Source organism: Trachinotus anak, unplaced genomic scaffold (genome assembly GCF_046630095.1).
Source record: "Trachinotus anak isolate AG129_WGS33_773 ecotype Australia unplaced genomic scaffold, CSIRO_AGI_Tana_v1 ptg000001l, whole genome shotgun sequence".
Taxonomy (NCBI): Eukaryota; Metazoa; Chordata; class Actinopteri; order Carangiformes; family Carangidae; genus Trachinotus; species Trachinotus anak.
Window position 1 is genome coordinate 18606420 of NW_027273852.1, and position 18467 is coordinate 18624886.

An 18467-nucleotide genomic window follows, 5' to 3' on the forward strand; every position below is an offset into this window, starting at 1 on the left:
GGTGCAAAATATGATGGTACGTTTTCTTAATACACAAATGCCCAGCAAGAGGATTAGCATGTGCCAGACTCAAAATGTCTGTTTGATATGGACATGGGATCACAGTCTGAGTCACAACCAGCCAAGGTGCTCAATGGCGCTGGAGAGAGGTCCGGGGTTCAGATCCCAGACAAGCCCCCAAATTATGCTCCAAACTCCTCAATCCTGGACACAGCTACTGCGGTGGTGGCTCCATGCCTCCTGCATGGAGGAAGAGAGAGAGAGAGAGAGAGAGAGAGAGAGAGAGAGATCTGGGATCCCAGCCCAGGCCTTATAGGTTTCCTCCCCTCCAATCAGGTCAGACCAGAACCACCTGAGTAACAAAGGAAACACACCAAACATGTAGCTTTTCAAAAAGCTACATGGGGGGGGGCTGTATCACCCACACAATGTCTTTTCTTTTACTTTTGATCACATTTGTTTGAGAAAAATAATTTGGTTTTATGTTTCTGTGTCCGAGTACTATTTAAGGATCATTGTGTGGGAATTAGTAGCATCTAGTGGTGAGGTTGCAGACAGCAAGTTTACAGGAGAATCTACTTTGGTCTTCAGGTCATGTAAAAATGTGGAAGTTCAGGGCTACTGTAGAAACATGGCGGTGAAACACTGAACTCTGTGGGAGAGGCCCCGCTCCCTGTGCAGATACGAAGGGCTCAATCTAAGCTAACAAAAACACAGTGATATTTTCAGTTTCAGGTGATTATACACTAATGAAAACACAATTATGAATATTTTATTCAGTTTCTGCCAATAGATCTCTAAATTCCTAAATCCTACACATTGGTCCTTTTATATTTATGCTGAAATCAGTACAGTACTTTAATTTATAATTCAATACATTAATGTATGTAATTTAAAGTCAGCTTAATCACCAAATTACATAAAATTTGCTACAGTCAAAAATGAGATGGTAATCACAGAGCTCTGCTAAGCTTGCTGCATTTTGAAGAAGTTTAGCTGTTTTTTGTGAGCTTATCTGAATTTGAGCCTTTGAATAAGTTTCAGATGTGCCAAAATGGCTTATCAAGCATCTTCTGGTCACTTCTTTTTAAACAAACAAACTAAAACTTTTTCACTTGACTTGACTTGATTTTCAGTTGCAACAACAAAAATGCACAAATAAAATGCACAATTTCTCAAGTTTCTGAGCAAAACTTTCAAAACAGTCAAAACAGTGACAAAACTACTGTCACAGTAGTATATGTAACTCAACTAACTGTGCAAAGTGTCAAATACACCAACTTAGAAGTTATCCAACTGTTTTCTTATCTTAATGCCCAAATTCATCTTGTAGCAAGTTAGAGAAAAGACACGCAGATCTTTCTCAGAGTGCAACATGTGATGTGAAGCCACACTGTCAAGTGATTTGAAAAGGTGAATAATAGAAAAATGAATAAATGAAAGCTGTTGTGGATCCCTGCAAATGCCCCTGATGATGTAAGAGAAAATGTTTGAAAGAGTAACAGCCAATAGGTGAACTGCAACACTTGGCCTACCAATGGTATAGCTTCACCACTCACAGACATTCAGGGATGTAGCGCTGGACTGTGGCAGGTCCAGCCAGAAACATTACTCTTGATAACTAACCTAACAGTTGTGTATATTTTCTTTTTGTTATTCTTTATTTTCTGAAAGTGAAAAGTCTGACACACAAACTGTGTTGAGTCACTTTTATTATCACCTGTAGGTGCTTTTCAGTGTTACAGCTGCAATTTGGAGGGTTTAAATATACACAGTGTCGTCTTCAGCAGAGTCAAACACATACACAGAGCTACATTTTGAACAAACATACAAGAACAGTTTTTACTAAAAGCTTTACTGAATCATATCTTACACTGTAAAACCAGATTTGACAGAATTAGATCATTTTTTCACAGATCCACTGCAGAGAAGAATCACATGACAGATCATTCCAATTTGTGTCCTCCAAAGTTCTGATGTGTGCACAGTCCTCTTCACCATACTGTGGGTCTCCACCATCATTATCAGGCTGATTTTTCTCCCAATACCTAGCAGGTCGGGGAACAAGAGAATCATGACAATGTTTATCTCGTAAAAGCAAACCTCACAGACAAAAGCAAGAGGTTTAGGATATTCAAATGTTCTTGGTTTCAGGCTCTCCTGGACCACTTCAACAAGTCACATCAGAGAAGTTCTTGTAGAGAGGCTTTCTAACGTGGTTCATGTTGTATGTCAGTCTGTATTTATGTCTGCTGTAACCCAAACTATGATCTTTTCCTAAACCAAGTACTTTTGTTTCCTGAACCTAACCAATGAGTCTGTGCTAGACCCATGTGTCCACCATGACCTTCTCCTAATGTGGACTTTGTTGATCTTTATACTATCTCACCTGATTTTCCAAAGCCCTTCTGCTACAGCAGCGTTTAACAAGCTTCTGACAGCAGTCGATGTTTATAACGCCACCTGGTTTATGGCTCTTATTAAACAGTGAATAGCAACAAGTTGTTTCCTACAGGTGCAAATAGACAAATGGCAGCCATGTGACTATTTTCACCCAGGTGCAAATAGACACTTGTTCTTATTAGATGTGTGTTAGTTGTGTTAATGGTGTTTGCGGTTTGTGTGTTTGTCTTCTTATGATTGGATGACTTGTTCACAGGTCTTTCTTGAAAGAGAGATCTTCATCTTACTGAGACGACCTGATTAAGAATGAAATAAAATACATTTATGTAGTTTGTTACGTTTTGACTGTTGATCCAGAACTTCTACCCTTTTTGTTTGTTACATTATTTGTGTCAATAAACAAAAAAATCTATATTCAGAACCAAGTGAAGCCTTACGTCAGCTTCAGTGGAGTTCCATCGACCCATTTCCAGATCCCCTCCTCCTCTCTGTCAGTCAAACCAATCCAAGCAAATTTTGAGGTGAGTCCAGGGAGAAATGTCTGGTAAATATAAAGAAATCACATTATACAGTGTTTTAGTTTAACCACAATATATGTGTCATATTTATTATCATTTATATGTCAAGTATTTATCTGATCGTATTGATGATGATGGAAAGAAGATAAAAACATTTCATTTAATTCTCTGTAGAATCATGGAAAAGACATCTTCAGTTTTTTAAAAAATGTTGTCCACAGTGAGATAGAGTAATTGTTGTTGTTGCAGACAGAACACAATAAACCACACACACACACACACACACACACACACACACACACACACACACACGCACACGCACAAACACACACACACACACACACACACACACACACACAAACACACACTGTACCTGCTCTTCAGGACTGTCTATCACCACCAGATCTGCTCCTTTGGCTCTGCAGTCCTCTCTGCCTTTTTCCCAGGAACCAGACTCAGTGGAGAGGAAATAACAGGTACAACTGAACATCCTCCATCCTGTGGGACAGGTTTTGTCTGCAGGATATACAAGAGATACAACAAGAGGCATGACAGATCAAAACTACTGCTTGTGAAGTTAGTTCTGTAGATGTGCATCACTTTAAGACCCCATTTTACACCTTACAGATCACCTTCTCGTGATCATGACTGCTTGTAGAAATTCCTTGTGCCTACAATATAACCACCCCAGGCTGCAGAGTTTGATGTGCAACCACATCTCGTCACTAGAGCTTCAGTGCAGCAGGAGACCTTGGTGTAAGTACTAAGTACCACATCTTTTCAATAAGTGTAAGGAGATCAAGTAAAGAAGTGCAATGAAAGTGTATAGTAAGTGCTAGTGAGGAGAGGAGGAGAGCATAGTCAGCAGTTGTGTCAGCAGTTTGGTCATGAAACTAGAATCTGTCGTCTGTGAAGAGGGTGAACTTACTTACTTACTGCTGTAATGTGGCAGTGGAGTGAAAGATTTGCTCGTGGCCCCTAATATTTAGATTTTTTTTTCCTATAAATTTAGGTTTGAGTGTATGATGTCTTAATCTTTGGAGTTTTGAGTTTACAATGTTTGATCAATGCACAGAAAATAAGTGTAAATAACACAAATGTGCAAGGACTCACTGCGTCTGGACAAACGCTGAAGCCTGTCCCGCTCTTCAGTGATTTCAGTGAGTCTGGCATTCAGCTGGTCTCTCTCTTCAGTCAGGGAGGAAGACTTGTTATCGCTGATCTGGAGACGCTCACTCAGGTTGGCTTTAATAGTGGCGAGCTCTGCAGTTAATCCATGCACTGAACCATGGTCTGTAAATCAAGATACACAAAACACCTGCATTCATGCCATGTATACAGAGACAGTTACTGTATTTCACAAGACCACATATTTACCCCATGATTCAGAAAGATGATGTTTACATTTACATTTATTTATCTTACAGACTCTTTTAACCAAAGCAACCTACAAGTGAGGAACGACACTAAAGCTTCAGTGCAGTATGACATCTACTCAGTAAGTGCAAGGTAAGTTTAATCAACCAATAAAACATTGCCACTTAATGAACATAGTGAAACTCCCAAATCTATTTTCTACTACCGTTAAGTGCTGAAATGACGATCTGCACCAAAGTCAATTGAATATAGCAAGAAAAAAAAAAGTCTTTTTTGTTGATCCAGTCAGTTTAGGTTTGATTTCTTTTCTGTGCAGATTCACAAAATATTGAAAACTAAACTGCTTCAGGAGCAAAATGTGAGAAAACTCAGACAAGACAGTGAATAATAAAAAAAACAACACAGATATTTATGCAAAACATGTACATCTTTAAGAGTAGAATGATGATCCTCTAATCACAAATTTAATTTGACATCTGATTTCTGTTTGTGAAGCAGACTCACAGTGGACACTGAGGCCGATGAGCGCAGCCAGCAGGAAACCACTCAGCAGACCCAGAGAGAGAACAACAGCTCCATGAAATCTCCTCTCAGAGCTGCTGGGACCTGAACAGAGAAAAGAGCAGTGAAGAAATACAGTAACAACAGATAAAAACACAGATTCATACACAGACTGTCTGTCTGACTGACAATTCTTACCTGTCTGATTTGTTGAAATTCTTGACTCATCACGCTTTGGACAGTCAACGTTGATGCAGAGTTCTGACATGATCTAACATGTAAATGACTAAACTCTTGTTGGTGTCAGTAGTTTCTCTGGAGTTCCGAGGAAGTAACAAGTGGTTACAATATCAAATAAAAATTTTCCTTTAACAGGAAACAGGAAACAGGAAATCTGTGGTCTGGGAACAATTGATCACTCACTTAAATGATAACACAGAGAAGACTGAAGTTCTTCATAGTTCCACAGAAATAATTACACTGTGCCATTTGGTGTGAAGTTTTCTGGAATGGACTATGTGATGTCACCGTACTTACTGTGAGATTTAAGACAGGGTTCATACGAGTGGGTGAAGTGGTGACTCTAAATTTCCCAAAGCAGTTAATGTGAGTGTACATGTATATGTTTATTATCCCAAATGTGGTTTGTCCATCTTCTCTGAGTCCTCCAAGTAAACACTTTGTCAAATGTTCACACCTTTCCTGAGAAGGGGAGGAAAAGACAGTCCAGATGAGAAAAACATGACAAAACAAAGGGCCAAAAAAGATTTAAAAGAGACACTGGGGTGCAGCAACCATGCTATCATTGTGGTGGGTAGTTGTTCCCTGTGGTGTTGCCTCTCTCTGCAAAGGGCAGATGATGGTATGGGCACTGGATACTTTTAAAAAGATGTTTCAAAAAAACATTGTCAGCAGGCCGGAGTATGTGCTCAAAAGTTTTATTTTATTACCAAAATACTACAAAACAGAAAACAAAATAAATCCCAGGCAATTCAAAAGAAAAGGAACCTAAGCCATTACAAACAAATTCTAAAACTGCAGCCTCACAACAAGCTGCCACCTGCTCTACATCTCTCTCTCCTCTTGACCACTGAATGGCTTGCATTTAATCTTCACCTACGTGTAACAAACCATCCTCTCAGGCAAGTATGGGTGGTGAGCTAAAATGCTAGCCATCCCTAGCGCCCCAACCCCACACTACCACTAAGTCACTAAATTCTCCTAAAAGGACCTGATAGCACACACCTGTTTCCTCTCTCCCTGGCTGAGCAGCTAATTAACCCCACTCAGAGAGACAACTGAAAATATGCAAAGTGATCTGACCCTTCCAACATAAACCACACAAAAATATCTCAAAACTTATATATGAAACAATCAAACCCTGAAAATTTAATAGAAACATTTACTCAAAATACCAATACTTCAACAATGATAATAACAACACAATGATAATGTGGGGGATCAGGGCACAGGGAAAAGGGGATGGAGCAACCTTTTCACACTCCCTGTGTGCAGTCTGTAACGTGAAGTCACTAAGTAAAAACATGTGTTGAAGTTCATGTCTCTTGTCTGATTATTCATGTCCCAGCCAGTATATCACAGGGTGTCATACAGATATTTACACCTCAGTTTCTCTGTCATCTGGGAATCCATCTATGTCTGGTGATGTCTGGAGAGAAGTTGTCCAGTGGCTCTGGTATCTTCTTGCAGTGGTTGGCTCTGCCTTTGACTTTCACAGCCAGGGCTGCACTGACAAAAGCTGCTCCATTGTCAGGGCTGGTTTTACCTGGAATTTCCCATCCTGGAATAATTTGTTGTAAGAAAAACTTCAACCCATTTACAAAACATGTCAACACGCACAAGACAATACATTTTCCCTTCACATGGCATCAGTTGAATGAAATCCATCATCAGGTGATCAAATGGCCTGCCTGGGGGAGGATGTGCTGCTTGGGAGACCTGCAATCTTCTGCCAACATTGTTGGTGGCACAAATGATACATATGACACATTTCTTGCAAAAATTTTGGGAGTCATTTTGGAACCCCTAAACAGTTTTTTGTGAGCTTATCTGAATTTGAGCCTTTGAATGAGTTTCAGATGTGCCAAAATGGCTTATCAAACATCATCTGGTCACTTCCTTTTAAACAAACAAAACTTTTTCACATGCTCCAAATTGACTTGATTTTAAGTCACAACAACAAAAATACACAATTCCTTAAGGTTCTGAGCAAAACTGATCACAAAAGGAAAATACCAAATTCAGAAAGTTTCTTTATATTATCACAGTAGTATGAGTAACTCAACTGTGCAAAGTGTCAAATACACCAACTTAGTAGTTATCCAACTGTTTTCTTATCTTAATGCCCAAATTCATCTTGTAGCAAGTTAGAGAAAAGACACGCAGATCTTTCTCAGAGTGCAACATGTGATGTGAAGCCACACTGTCAAGTGATTTGAAAAGGTGAAAAATAGAAAAATGTATAAATGAAAGCTGTTGTGGATCCCTGCAAATGCCCCTGATGATGTAAGAGAAAATGTTTGAAAGAGTAACAGCCAATGGGTGAACTGCAACACTTGGCCTACCACTAGTATAGCTTCACCACTCACAGACATTCAGGGATGTAGCGCTGGACTGTGGCAGGTCCAGCCAGAAACATTACTCTTGATAACTAACCTAACAGTTGTGTATATTTTCTTTTTGTTATCCTTTATTTTCTGAAAGTGAAAAGTCTGACACACAAACTGTGTTGAGTCACTTTTATTATCACCTGTAGGTGCTTTTCAATGTTATAGCTACAATTTGGAGGGTTTAAATATACACAGTGTCGTCTTCAGCAGAGTCAAACACATACACAGAGCTACATTTTGAACAAACATACAAGAACAGTTTTTACTAAAAGCTTTACTGAATCATATCTTACACTGTAAAACCAGATTTGACAGAATTAGATCATTTTTTCACAGATCCACTGCAGAGAAGAATCACATGACAGATCATTCCAATTTGTGTCATCGTCAGTTCTGATCTGTACACAGTCCTCTTCACCATACTGTGGGTCTCCACCACCATTATCAGGCTGATTTTTCTCCCAATACCTAGCAGGTCGGGGAACAAGAGAATCATGACAATGTTTATCTCGTACAAGCAAACCTCACAGACAAAAGCAAGAGGTTTAGGATATTCAAATGTTCTTGGTTTCAGGCTCTCCTGGACCACTTCAACAAGTCACATCAGAGAAGTTCTTGTAGAGAGGCTTTCTAACGTGGTTCATGTTGTATGTCAGTCTGTATGTATGTCTGCTGTAACCCAAACTATGATCTTTTCCTAAACCAAGTACTTTTGTTTCCTGAACCTAACCAATGAGTCTGTGCTAGACCCATGTGTCCACCATGACCTCCTCCTAATGTGGACTTTGTTGATCTTTATACTATCTCACCTGATTTTCCAAAGCCCTTCTGCTACAGCAGCGTTTAACAAGCTTCTGACAGCAGTCGATGTTTATAACGCCACCTGGTTTATGGCTCTTATTAAACAGTGAATAGCAACAAGTTGTTTCCTACAGGTGCAAATAGACAAATGGCAGCCATGTGACTATTTTCACCCAGGTGCAAATAGACACTTGTTCTTATTAGATGTGTGTTAGTTGTGTTAATGGTGTTTGCGGTTTGTGTGTTTGTCTTCTTATGATTGGATGACTTGTTCACAGGTCTTTCTTGAAAGAGAGATCTTCATCTTACTGAGACGACCTGATTAAGAATGAAATAAAATACATTTATGTAGTTTGTTACGTTTTGACTGTTGATCCAGAACTTCTACCCTTTTTGTTTGTTACATTATTTGTGTCAATAAACAAAAAAGTCTATATTCAGAACCAAGTGAAGCCTTACGTCAGCTTCAGTGGAGTTCCATCGACCCATTTCCAGATCCCCTCCTCCTCTCTGTCAGTCAAACCAATCCAAGCAAATTTTGAGGTGAGTCCAGGGAGAAATGTCTGGTATATAAAGAAATCACATTATACAGTGTTTCAGTTTAACCACAATATATGTGTCATATTTATTATCATTTATATGTCAAGTATTTATCTGATCGTATCAATTGATGATGGAAAGAAGATGACATTCCGAATGATACAAAATGTCTTTTGCTGGATAGAAATTTTTTTAGACATCAATTTTTAAAACTCTTTGCAAAGGTGAGATAGAGTAATTGTTGCAGATAGAACACACACACACGCACACACACACACACACACACACACACACATACACACACACACACATACTGTACCTGCTCTTCAGGACTGTCTATCACCACCAGATCTGCTCCTCTGGCTCTGCAGTCCTCTCTGCCTTTTTCCCAGGAACCAGACTCAGTGGAGAGGAAATAACAGGTACAACTGAACATCCTCCATCCTGTGGGACAGGTTTTGTCTGCAGGATATACAAGAAATACAACAAGAGGCATGACAGATCAAAACTACTGCTTGTGAAGTTAGTTCTGTAGATGTGCATGTACATGACTGCTTGTAGAAATTCCTTGTGCCTACAATATAACCACCCCAGGCTGCAGAGTTTGATGTGCAACCACATCTCGTCACTAGAGCTTCAGTGCAGCAGGAGACCTTGGTGTAAGTACTAAGTACCACATCTTTTCAATAAGTGTAAGGAGATCAAGTAAAGAAGTGCAATGAAAGTGTATAGTAAGTGCTAGTGAGGAGAGGAGGAGAGCATAGTCAGCAGTTGTGTCAGCAGTTTGGTCATGAAACGTCTGTGAAGAGGGTGAACTTACTTACTTACTGCTGTAATGTGGCAGTGGAGTGAAAGATTTGCTCGTGGCCCATAATATTTTGATTTTTTATCATAAATGCAGGTTTGAGAATGCCTGCTGTCTTAATCTTTGAATTTATGAGATAAAAATGTTTCATTAATGCAAACATTTGTGTAAATAACACAAATGTGCAAGGACTCACTGCGTCTGGACAAACGCTGAAGCCTGTCCCGCTCTTCAGTGATTTCAGTGAGTCTGGCATTCAGCTGGTCTCTCTCTTCAGTCAGGGAGGAAGACTTGTTATCGCTGATCTGGAGACGCTCACTCAGGTTGGCTTTAATAGTGGCGAGCTCTGCAGTTAATCCATGCAACATTGATGTAGAGTTCCTCCATTGATGCAGTATAAGATATCTAACATGTAAATGACTAAACTCTTGTTGGTGTCAGTAGTTTATCTTAAGGTCTGAGGAAGTGACAAGTGGTTTCTATACCCAGTGAAAATTTTCACAGAACTTCAAACAGGAACTTTGTTGTCTGAGAAAAATGTAATGCTCAGTGTAATCATAAAGTAATGGTGTTTAAATTCCTTAACAGTTGCATTGAAACATATTCACTCTGTTGTTATTTGGTGTGAAGTTTTCTGGAATGGACTATGTGATGTCACCGTACTTATAGTGAGATTTAAGACAGGGTTCATACGAGTGGATGAAGTGGTGACTCTAAATTTCCCAAAGCAGTAAATGTAAGCGTACATGTATATGTTTATTATCCAAAACATGTGGTTTGTCCATGTCCTCTGAAATGACACACAGAATCATTTTCTGATCTGATGGTCGTAAATTCAGTAGGTAAAAGACCTCCAGCTATTTACATATTGATGTAAACAAACTCTCTCGTTTCTCTCTATTTATCACACATACAGTCACACAAGTAAAGGCTTTTTGAATAATCATAACATACATCATAAAAGTATTGACAATGTTTTATTTCAAAACTCATGCTCAGGCATTTCTTCACAGATCCGTTGTCTAGAGGCATCACACCGCAGATCATTCCAGTTCTCTACAGTTTCCACTCCAGGTTGGATAACAGTAGTTTTTCATTTGGGAAAACAAGTTATGAAACAAGCATACATGACAATACATGAATTTCCATTACATATCCCTCCATTTTATCATATATGAACTTTAAGTGAGAAATTTACAGCATATGTCTTTGACATCAAATGTTGAGCACTAAACATAGCTTTATCAACATCATCATAAGTGACATGAGAAAGAGCTGTTTTTGTGGAAACATAGGGGTTCCTGAGTCAGAGCAAGCAGGAGGGGTGTCTAATGGAGTGAATATAGAGTGGTCTGGTCGCCACCTTGTGGTTTTAATATGTAAGGGCAGTGATGATTGTTTATAGTTGGCCAACAATTTAACTAAGCCTGTGTGTGTTTGTTTTGCTGCTACTTGAGCACAGTCTGTAACCTGAAGTCTTTTAGCAAGGACGCATGTTAAAGTTCATTGCTCTTATTCATGTCTCAGCCAGTATATCACAAATGGTGACAAGGATTTTAAAGAATTCCACTGCGTTAAAGGACTGTGTGAAGGACCTTCAGGACTGGTCGTGTGCAGAAAAAAAATGAGTTTTTGTGAACCAGGCACGTGTTGAGGTAAGAATTTGCATCGGAAAAGCTTCCATGACCATTCAAATGGGTCGTGTGGATGAATACAATGAGTTGAAGGAGAATTTTGATTCAAATCTGAAGCGTCTGGAGCAGTGGATGTTGGAAAATGATGTTGGAGGTGACAAGAAGGTGTGTATGTTTCTCTCAGTGATTGGAGTGGACACATATAAGCTCCTGAAATATCTAGTGTCTCCAGTTGTACCAAGTACTTTGCAATTTGCTGTCCTGATGAGAGTGCTGAGTACGCATTAGAAGCCAGCGCCCATTGTAATAGCTGAACAGTTTCATTTTTAGAAATGTAACCAAAGAGAAGCAGAAGCTGTTTCTAAATATGTTGTGGCTTTGAGGCAATTGTCAGCCACCTGCAATTATAGACAAAACTTGGACAATGCCTTGAGAGATCGTTTTGTATGTGGACAGTGCAGGTTACTGACGCAAAGAAATCCAACTTTTCCAAAGGCCTGTGAGATTGCAATATTGACAGAACTTGCATCCAAGAATAAAATGAAGATTTCTGGACACAATGAACCCCACCAAATAAATGCTTTGTCAAGTGTTCACACCTTTTCTGAGAAGGGGAGGAAAGGACAGCCCAGACGAGGAAAGACAACATTAAGGGCAAAAAAGGATTTAAAAGAGACACTGGTGCAGCAACCATGCTCACTGTGTGCAGTCTGTAACGTGAAGTCTCTAAGTGAAGACGTGTGTTGAAGTTCATGTCTCTTGTCTGATTATTAATGTCCCAGCCAGTATATCACAGGGTGTCATACAGATATTTACACCTCGGTGTTTGTGTCATCTGGGAATCCTTCTAGACACGGAGGAACCCAGTCAGGTGTTGGAAAGAGATCCAAGGTGTTGGGCACTGGTTCATAGCCCTGAGCTAAAATCACAGATATGACAGAGCTCTGTACCATGCTAGCTTTACATCTTCTGATTAAAGGAATAACGCAGCACGAGAGTACAGACAAAATAAGTAACACAGTTACCACTGGTGTGTGATAAGTTTGAGCAATGCCCCTTTAAACCCCAGGAGCATAGAAGCCAGCCAGTCTGCTGTCTGCACTTCTCAGGCCTGGCTCTAAGTTCATTTATGTTCTTCACACCCTAATGAATGATTCCCCATCTTCTTTGTTGGCAGGGATGTACGTGCAACATGTTGTCCCGATGATCACACATACACCTTCCGATGCGGCAGTCAGCTGATCCAATACCAGTCTGTTCTGCAGCGAGGTCAGGCGTACTGCAGTTAACCCTTCTCTCGTTGCTTCCTTTGTGATGATAGATGATCGCCACTTCCTTTGCCATGGTCTTCCAATGCTGAAGTGCCTTCAATCAGGATAAAGTACAGAGCAGGTCAGATCCACACCTCACTCCTCCTCAGCTTTGCTTTCTCGTCCAAATATGGTTTCTTCTGGTTTCAAAAAAACCAACAAAAAACGGCCAAATTACAAACTCAAGGCTTCAAAACAGCAGTTCACAAACCAGTGGGTGATGTCATGGTGGGATGTCACTTGATTCCTCCTCTGAGGCTGCTTGCTGTGTCTAAACATGTGCCATGGTCTCTTTTGTCCAGCAGGTGGTACCATTGTTGTCACTGAGTTGTTGCACAGTTCCCTACCTCCTCAGTGTGCGCGCTGGAGCTAGGAGACAGTCGGGCCCAGAGTTGTCAGCAGCACTTGGAAAGGTCTGTTCCACCGCCTCTGTTTCCAGTGTTTTCTCCTGAGGTCCTTCCCCATGATCCAATCTCCTGGCTTCAAGGTGTGTTGCTCCCTCTGTTGGTTTTGGAAGAGCTGCTTTAACCTGCTCATGGATGGCAGACACTACAGAGGCAAGGCTTGCATGATAACACTTGCATGACAGTGTGTCCAGAACATCTCAGCCCAGACCTGGCATTGGCCTTCCTCCCCCTCCACCTTTGTTTCAGGCAGGTGAGCTTGCGCGCTATGTTTTGTGTTTGTGTCAAATTTCATCGTCACAGTGTTCTGTGGAAGAGAGTGGTCGCCCAGGGGGTAATCCCTGTGTTTGGAGGTCTGCCAAACATAATTTCAAACAGACACAGTCTGCACTTTCGTCATGGTCTGGTCCTGATATGCAGTATCACTGAGAGGAGTGTTTTTTTCCAAATCAAACCAGTTTACTCACAACATTTCACAAGTTTGTTTTTCATTGTACCAATTTCTCTTCCCACTGCCCCTGCACTGGCTGGATGGTGAGCACAATGGTGTTTCAGGACAAAGCCTAAATCAGTATTTACTTCTTTGAGGGCTGCACTGACAAAAGCTGCTCCATTGTCAGGGCTGGTTTTACCTGGAATTTCCCATCCTGGAATAATTTGTTGTAAGAAAAACTTCAGCCCATTTAGAAAACATGTCAACATGCACAAGACAATACATTTTCCCTTCACATGGCATCAGTTGAATGAAATCCATCATCAGGTGATCAAATGGCCTGCCTGGGGGAGGATGTGCTGCTTGGGAGACCTGCAATCTTCTGCCAACATTGTTGGTGGCACAAATGACACATATGACACATTTCTTGCAAAAATTTTGGGAGTCATTTTGGAACCCCTAAACAGTTTTTTGTGAGCTTATCTGAAATTCTTGACTCATCATGCTTTGGATAGTCAACGTTGATGCAGAGTTCCTCCATTGATGCAGCACAAGATATCTAACATGTAAATGATTAAACTATTGTTAGTGTCAGTAGTTTCTCTGAAGGTCTGAGGAAGTGACAAGTGGTTACAATATCCAATGAAAATTTTCACAGAACTTTAAACAGGAACTTTGAATTCTGAGAAAAATGTAATGCTCAGTATAATAATAAAGTACAGATGTTTAAATTCCTTAATGGTTACATCAAAACAAATTCACTGTATTGTTATTTGGTGTGAAGTTTTCTGGAATGGACTATGTGATGTCACCGTACTTATAGTGAGATTTAAGACAGGGTTCATACGAGTGGATGAAGTGGTGACTCTAAATTTCCCAAAGCAGTAAATGTAAGCGTACATGTATATGTTTATTATCCAAAACATGTGGTTTGTCCATGTCTTCTGAGTCCTCCAAATAAATGCTTATTCAAATGAAATTCATGTCTCTTCTCTGATTATTCATGTATAGTATATGTATCATGTCCAGTATATCGCAGGGTGTCATACAGATATTTACACCTCGGTGTTTGTGTCATCTGGGAATCCTTCTAGACACTGGTTCATAGCCCTGAGATAAAATCACAGATATGACAGAGCTCTGTACCATGCTAGCTTTACATCTTCTGATTAAAGGAATAACGCAGCACGAGAGTACAGACAAAATAAGTAACACAGTCACCACTGGTGTGTGATAAGTTTGAGCAATGCCCCTTTAAACCCCAGGAGCATAGAAGCCAGCCAGTCTGCTGTCTGCACTTCTCAGGCCTGGCTCTAAGTTCATTTATGTTCTTCACACCCTAATGAATGATTCCCCATCTTCTTTGTTGGCAGGGATGTACGTGCAACATGTTGTCCCGATGATCACACATACACCTTCCGATGCGGCAGTCAGCTGATCCAATACCAGTCTGTTCTGCAGCGAGGTCAGGCATACTGCAGTTAACCCTTCTCTCGTTGCTTCCTTTGTGATGATAGATGATCGCCACTTCCTTTGCCATGGTCTTCCAATGCTGAAGTGCCTTCAACCTGAATTCTATCTAATGACCATCAGGGGGCGACTCCACTGGTTGCAAAAAAAATCTGATTGTACTGAAGTCTATGAAAAAAATGGCCCTACTTCTCACTTGATTTATTACCTCAGTAGACATTTTCCACTAAGGTTTATGGTCTCACTCGCCAGTTTCAGGTCTTCTTCAAGGCAACATGATGATAATGTTTTAAATTATGATCCCATTTAGAGGAAAATAGACCATGAAGCAGGGTATGCATTAGGGCAGGGCTACCATGTGATTGACAGACTGTACTACATGAAGCAACCTGCCTGACAATCAGGATAAAGTACAGAGCAGGTCAGATCCACACCTCACTCCTCCTCAGCTTTGCTTTCTCGTCCAAATATGGTTTCTTCTGGTTTCAAGAAAAAAAATGGCGATGGCCAAATTACAAACTCAAGGCTTCAAAACGGCAGTTCACAAACCAGTGGGTGATGTCATGGTGGGATGTCACTTGATTCCTCCTCTGAGGCTGCTTGCTGTGTCTAAACATGTGCCATGGTCTCTTTTGTCCAGCAGGTGGTACCATTGTTGTCACTGTGTTGTTGCACAGTTCCCTACCTCCTCAATGTGCGCGCTGGAGCTAGGAGACAAACCCCAGACGTTTCTCGTCCCTCCTTTGCTACACAGAGAAGGTGGTTACCTGTGCAATTTCCCAAGTGAGACAGATGTGCATGGAGGTCAGCGCAGGCAACACAGTACGTCCCATTGTCTGTTGCTCTAGATGCCAGGTCTTGTGATGTCTGGATAGAAGTTGTCCAGTGGATCTGGTATCTTCTTGCAGTGTCTGGCACGGACCCATGTGGCTCTGCCTTCGACTTTCACAGCCATCTCAGTTGTCACCACGACCCAGTCTCCTGGCTTCAGGGTGTGTTGTTCCCTCCGCTGGTTTTGGAAGAGCTGCTTTAACCTGCTCGTGGATGGCAGACACTACAGAGGCAAGGCTTGCATGATAACACAACATTTCATCGTCACAGTGTTCTGTGGAACAGAGTGGTCGCCCAGGGGGTAATCCCTGTGTTTGGAGGTCTGCCAAACATAATTTCAAACAGACACAGTCTGCACTTTCGTCATGGTCTGGGCCTGATATGCAGTATAAATAAGGGGAGTGTTTTTATCCAATTCAAACCAGTTTCCTCATCATCAGGTGATCAAATGGCCTGCCTGGGGGAGGATGGGCTGCTTGGGAGACCTGCAATCTTCTGCATTGTTGGTGGCACAAATGACACATTTCTTGCAAAGGTTTTGGGAGTAATTTATGAACCCCTTTGTGAACCAGTGTTCTGCTATCTGAGTTACCATCCCTCCTTTTGAGATGCCGTCTTTACCATGCATCAGTGCACTTGAATGTTTAATGTTGAGCTGATTCAACACCTGAGCAAACACATGCAGCATAAGGTTTGAACGCAGGTCTGTTTGCACACATTTTGGCAAACCAAACAATGAAAAGAACTCCGTCAGGGCCTTTACAACAACAGGAGATGTTGTTTTTTACGCATGGGAAACACCTCTGGGTATCGAGTGGAAACACACATCAGTGTCAACAAAAACTTAATCCCAGCTTTTGTACGGGGAAGTGGACCCACACAATTGACCAAAACACGTTCAAATGGCTCACCCACTACTGGAATGGGATACAGCGGTGCAGGAGGAATGGTGTGATTTGGCTTTGCAGCTACCTGACAGGTATGACAAGATTTACAGTGATGTGACATCTCTCTTTAATCCAGGCCAAAAGAAGTGGTGCAAAATATGATGGTACGTTTTCTTAATACACAAATGCCCAGCAAGAGGATTAGCATGTGCCAGACTCAAAATGTCTGTTTGATATGGACATGGGATCACAATCTGAGTCATAACACGCCATTAACTGGCAGCCAAGGTGCTCAATGGCGCTGGAGAGAGGTCCGGGGTTCAGATCCCAGACAAGCCCCCAAATTATGCTCCAAACCCCTCAATCCTGGACACAGCTACTGCGGTGGTGGCTCCATGCCTCCTGCATGGAGGAAGAGAGAGAGAGAGAGAGAGAGAGAGAGAGAGAGAGAGAGAGAGAGAGAGAGATCTGGGATCCCAGCCCAGGCCTTATAGGTTTCCTCCCCTCCAATCAGGTCAGACCAGAACCACCTGAGTAACAAAGGAAAGCACTTTGCCTTTGGATGATCTTCTACAGTACCTATCGACAAACTGCTCTCTCAGTTTTCTTTTCCTTTTGAACACATTTGTTTAAGAATTTGTTTGGTTTTAAGTTTCTGTGTCCAAGAACTATTTAAGGATCATTGTGTGGGAATTAGTAGCATCTAGTGGTGAGGTTGCAGACAGCAAGAAGTTGAATACCCCTCCCCTCTCTCCTCCCTGTCCAAGCTTGTATTAAAATTGTTTACAGGAGAATTTACTGTGGCCTTCAGGTAATGTAAAAATGTGGAAGTCTCTTTCTAGAGCCAGTGTTTGGTTTGTCCGTTCAGGGCTACTGTAGAAACATGGCTGAACTCTGTGGGAGAGGACCTGCTCCCTGTGCAGATATGAAGGGCTCAATCTAAGCTAACAAAAACACAGTGATATTTTCAGTTTCAGATGATTATACACTAATGAAAACACAATTATGAATATTTTATTCAATTTCTTTTAATTTATAATTCAATACATTCATGTATGAAATTTAAGGGCAGCTTAATCACCAAATTACATAAAACGTGCTACAATCAAAATGAGATGGTAATCACAGAGCTCTGCTAAACCAGCTGCATTTTGAAGATGTTTAGCTGTTTTTCATGAACTTATCTGAATTGAGCCTTTGAATAAGTTTCAGATGTGCCAAAATGGATTATCAAACATCATCTGGTCACTTCCTGTAAAGTATTGCTGGGTGTGTGAAGGGACTGGTTCCAGATTATGGTAGATCAACGCAATGAGTTGTTGGTTTAAAACAATGCCACAAACACAGAGGATCCAGTTCATCTCATTTATTGTTTAGCTGATTGATTATCAACTATGCAGCTCAACAATTAGGAATTGGGGAGGATGAGGATTAGACAGCCAGCTCCTTTGTTCTCCAGGGCAGAAAGGCCTGCCTCAGGTGAGCTACCTGCCGAAATGAACTTCTCAGCTCCGCCCTCCAGTGATGTGAGGGGAAGGAAGAGGGGTAGAAGGAGTTGAGGTGAAGGAGGGATGTGGAAGGAGGTGGGGATTTTCTACACTTCCTTTTAAACAAACTAAAACTTTTTCCCATGCTCAGTCACAACAACAAAGATGCACAAAAAATGCACAATTTCTCAAGTTTCTGAGCAAAACTGATCATAAAAGCAAAATATCAAATTCAAAAAGTTTCTTTATATTATCACAGTAGTATTAGTAACTCAAATAACTGTGCAAAGTGTCAAATACACCAACTTAGAAGTTATCCAACTGTTTTCTTATCTTAATGCCCAAATTCATCTTGTAGCAAGTTAGAGAAAAGACACGCAGATCTTTCTCAGAGTGCAACATGTGATGTGAAGCCACACTGTCAAGTGATTTGAAA

At 41.0% G+C, this 18467-nt stretch overlaps 1 protein-coding gene across 5 annotated transcripts; it reads right to left on the reverse strand.

The window, feature by feature from the left end:
• Positions 1-1676: 1676 nt before the first annotated feature.
• LOC139623704 (CD209 antigen-like protein C) lies at positions 1677-15544 on the reverse strand. 5 transcript variants are annotated; one of them, XM_071482167.1, is made up of 9 exons: positions 9772-9928; positions 9090-9232; positions 8690-8793; positions 6424-7897; positions 4803-5501; positions 4035-4214; positions 3295-3437; positions 2841-2944; positions 1677-2048 (listed from the first exon to the last, which is right to left on the reverse strand). In XM_071482167.1, exons 5-9 carry the CDS (start codon positions 5065-5067, stop codon positions 1898-1900), a joined length of 843 nt encoding a protein of 280 aa, XP_071338268.1. In that variant the 5' UTR covers positions 5068-5501; positions 6424-7897; positions 8690-8793; positions 9090-9232; positions 9772-9928; the 3' UTR covers positions 1677-1897. The 5 variants fall into 5 exon arrangements, with proteins under 5 accessions (XP_071338268.1, XP_071338285.1, XP_071338260.1 ...); XM_071482184.1 differs by having other exon boundaries at positions 4803-4904; positions 4998-7897; XM_071482159.1 differs by having other exon boundaries at positions 4803-7897.
• Positions 15545-18467: the final 2923 nt, after the last annotated feature.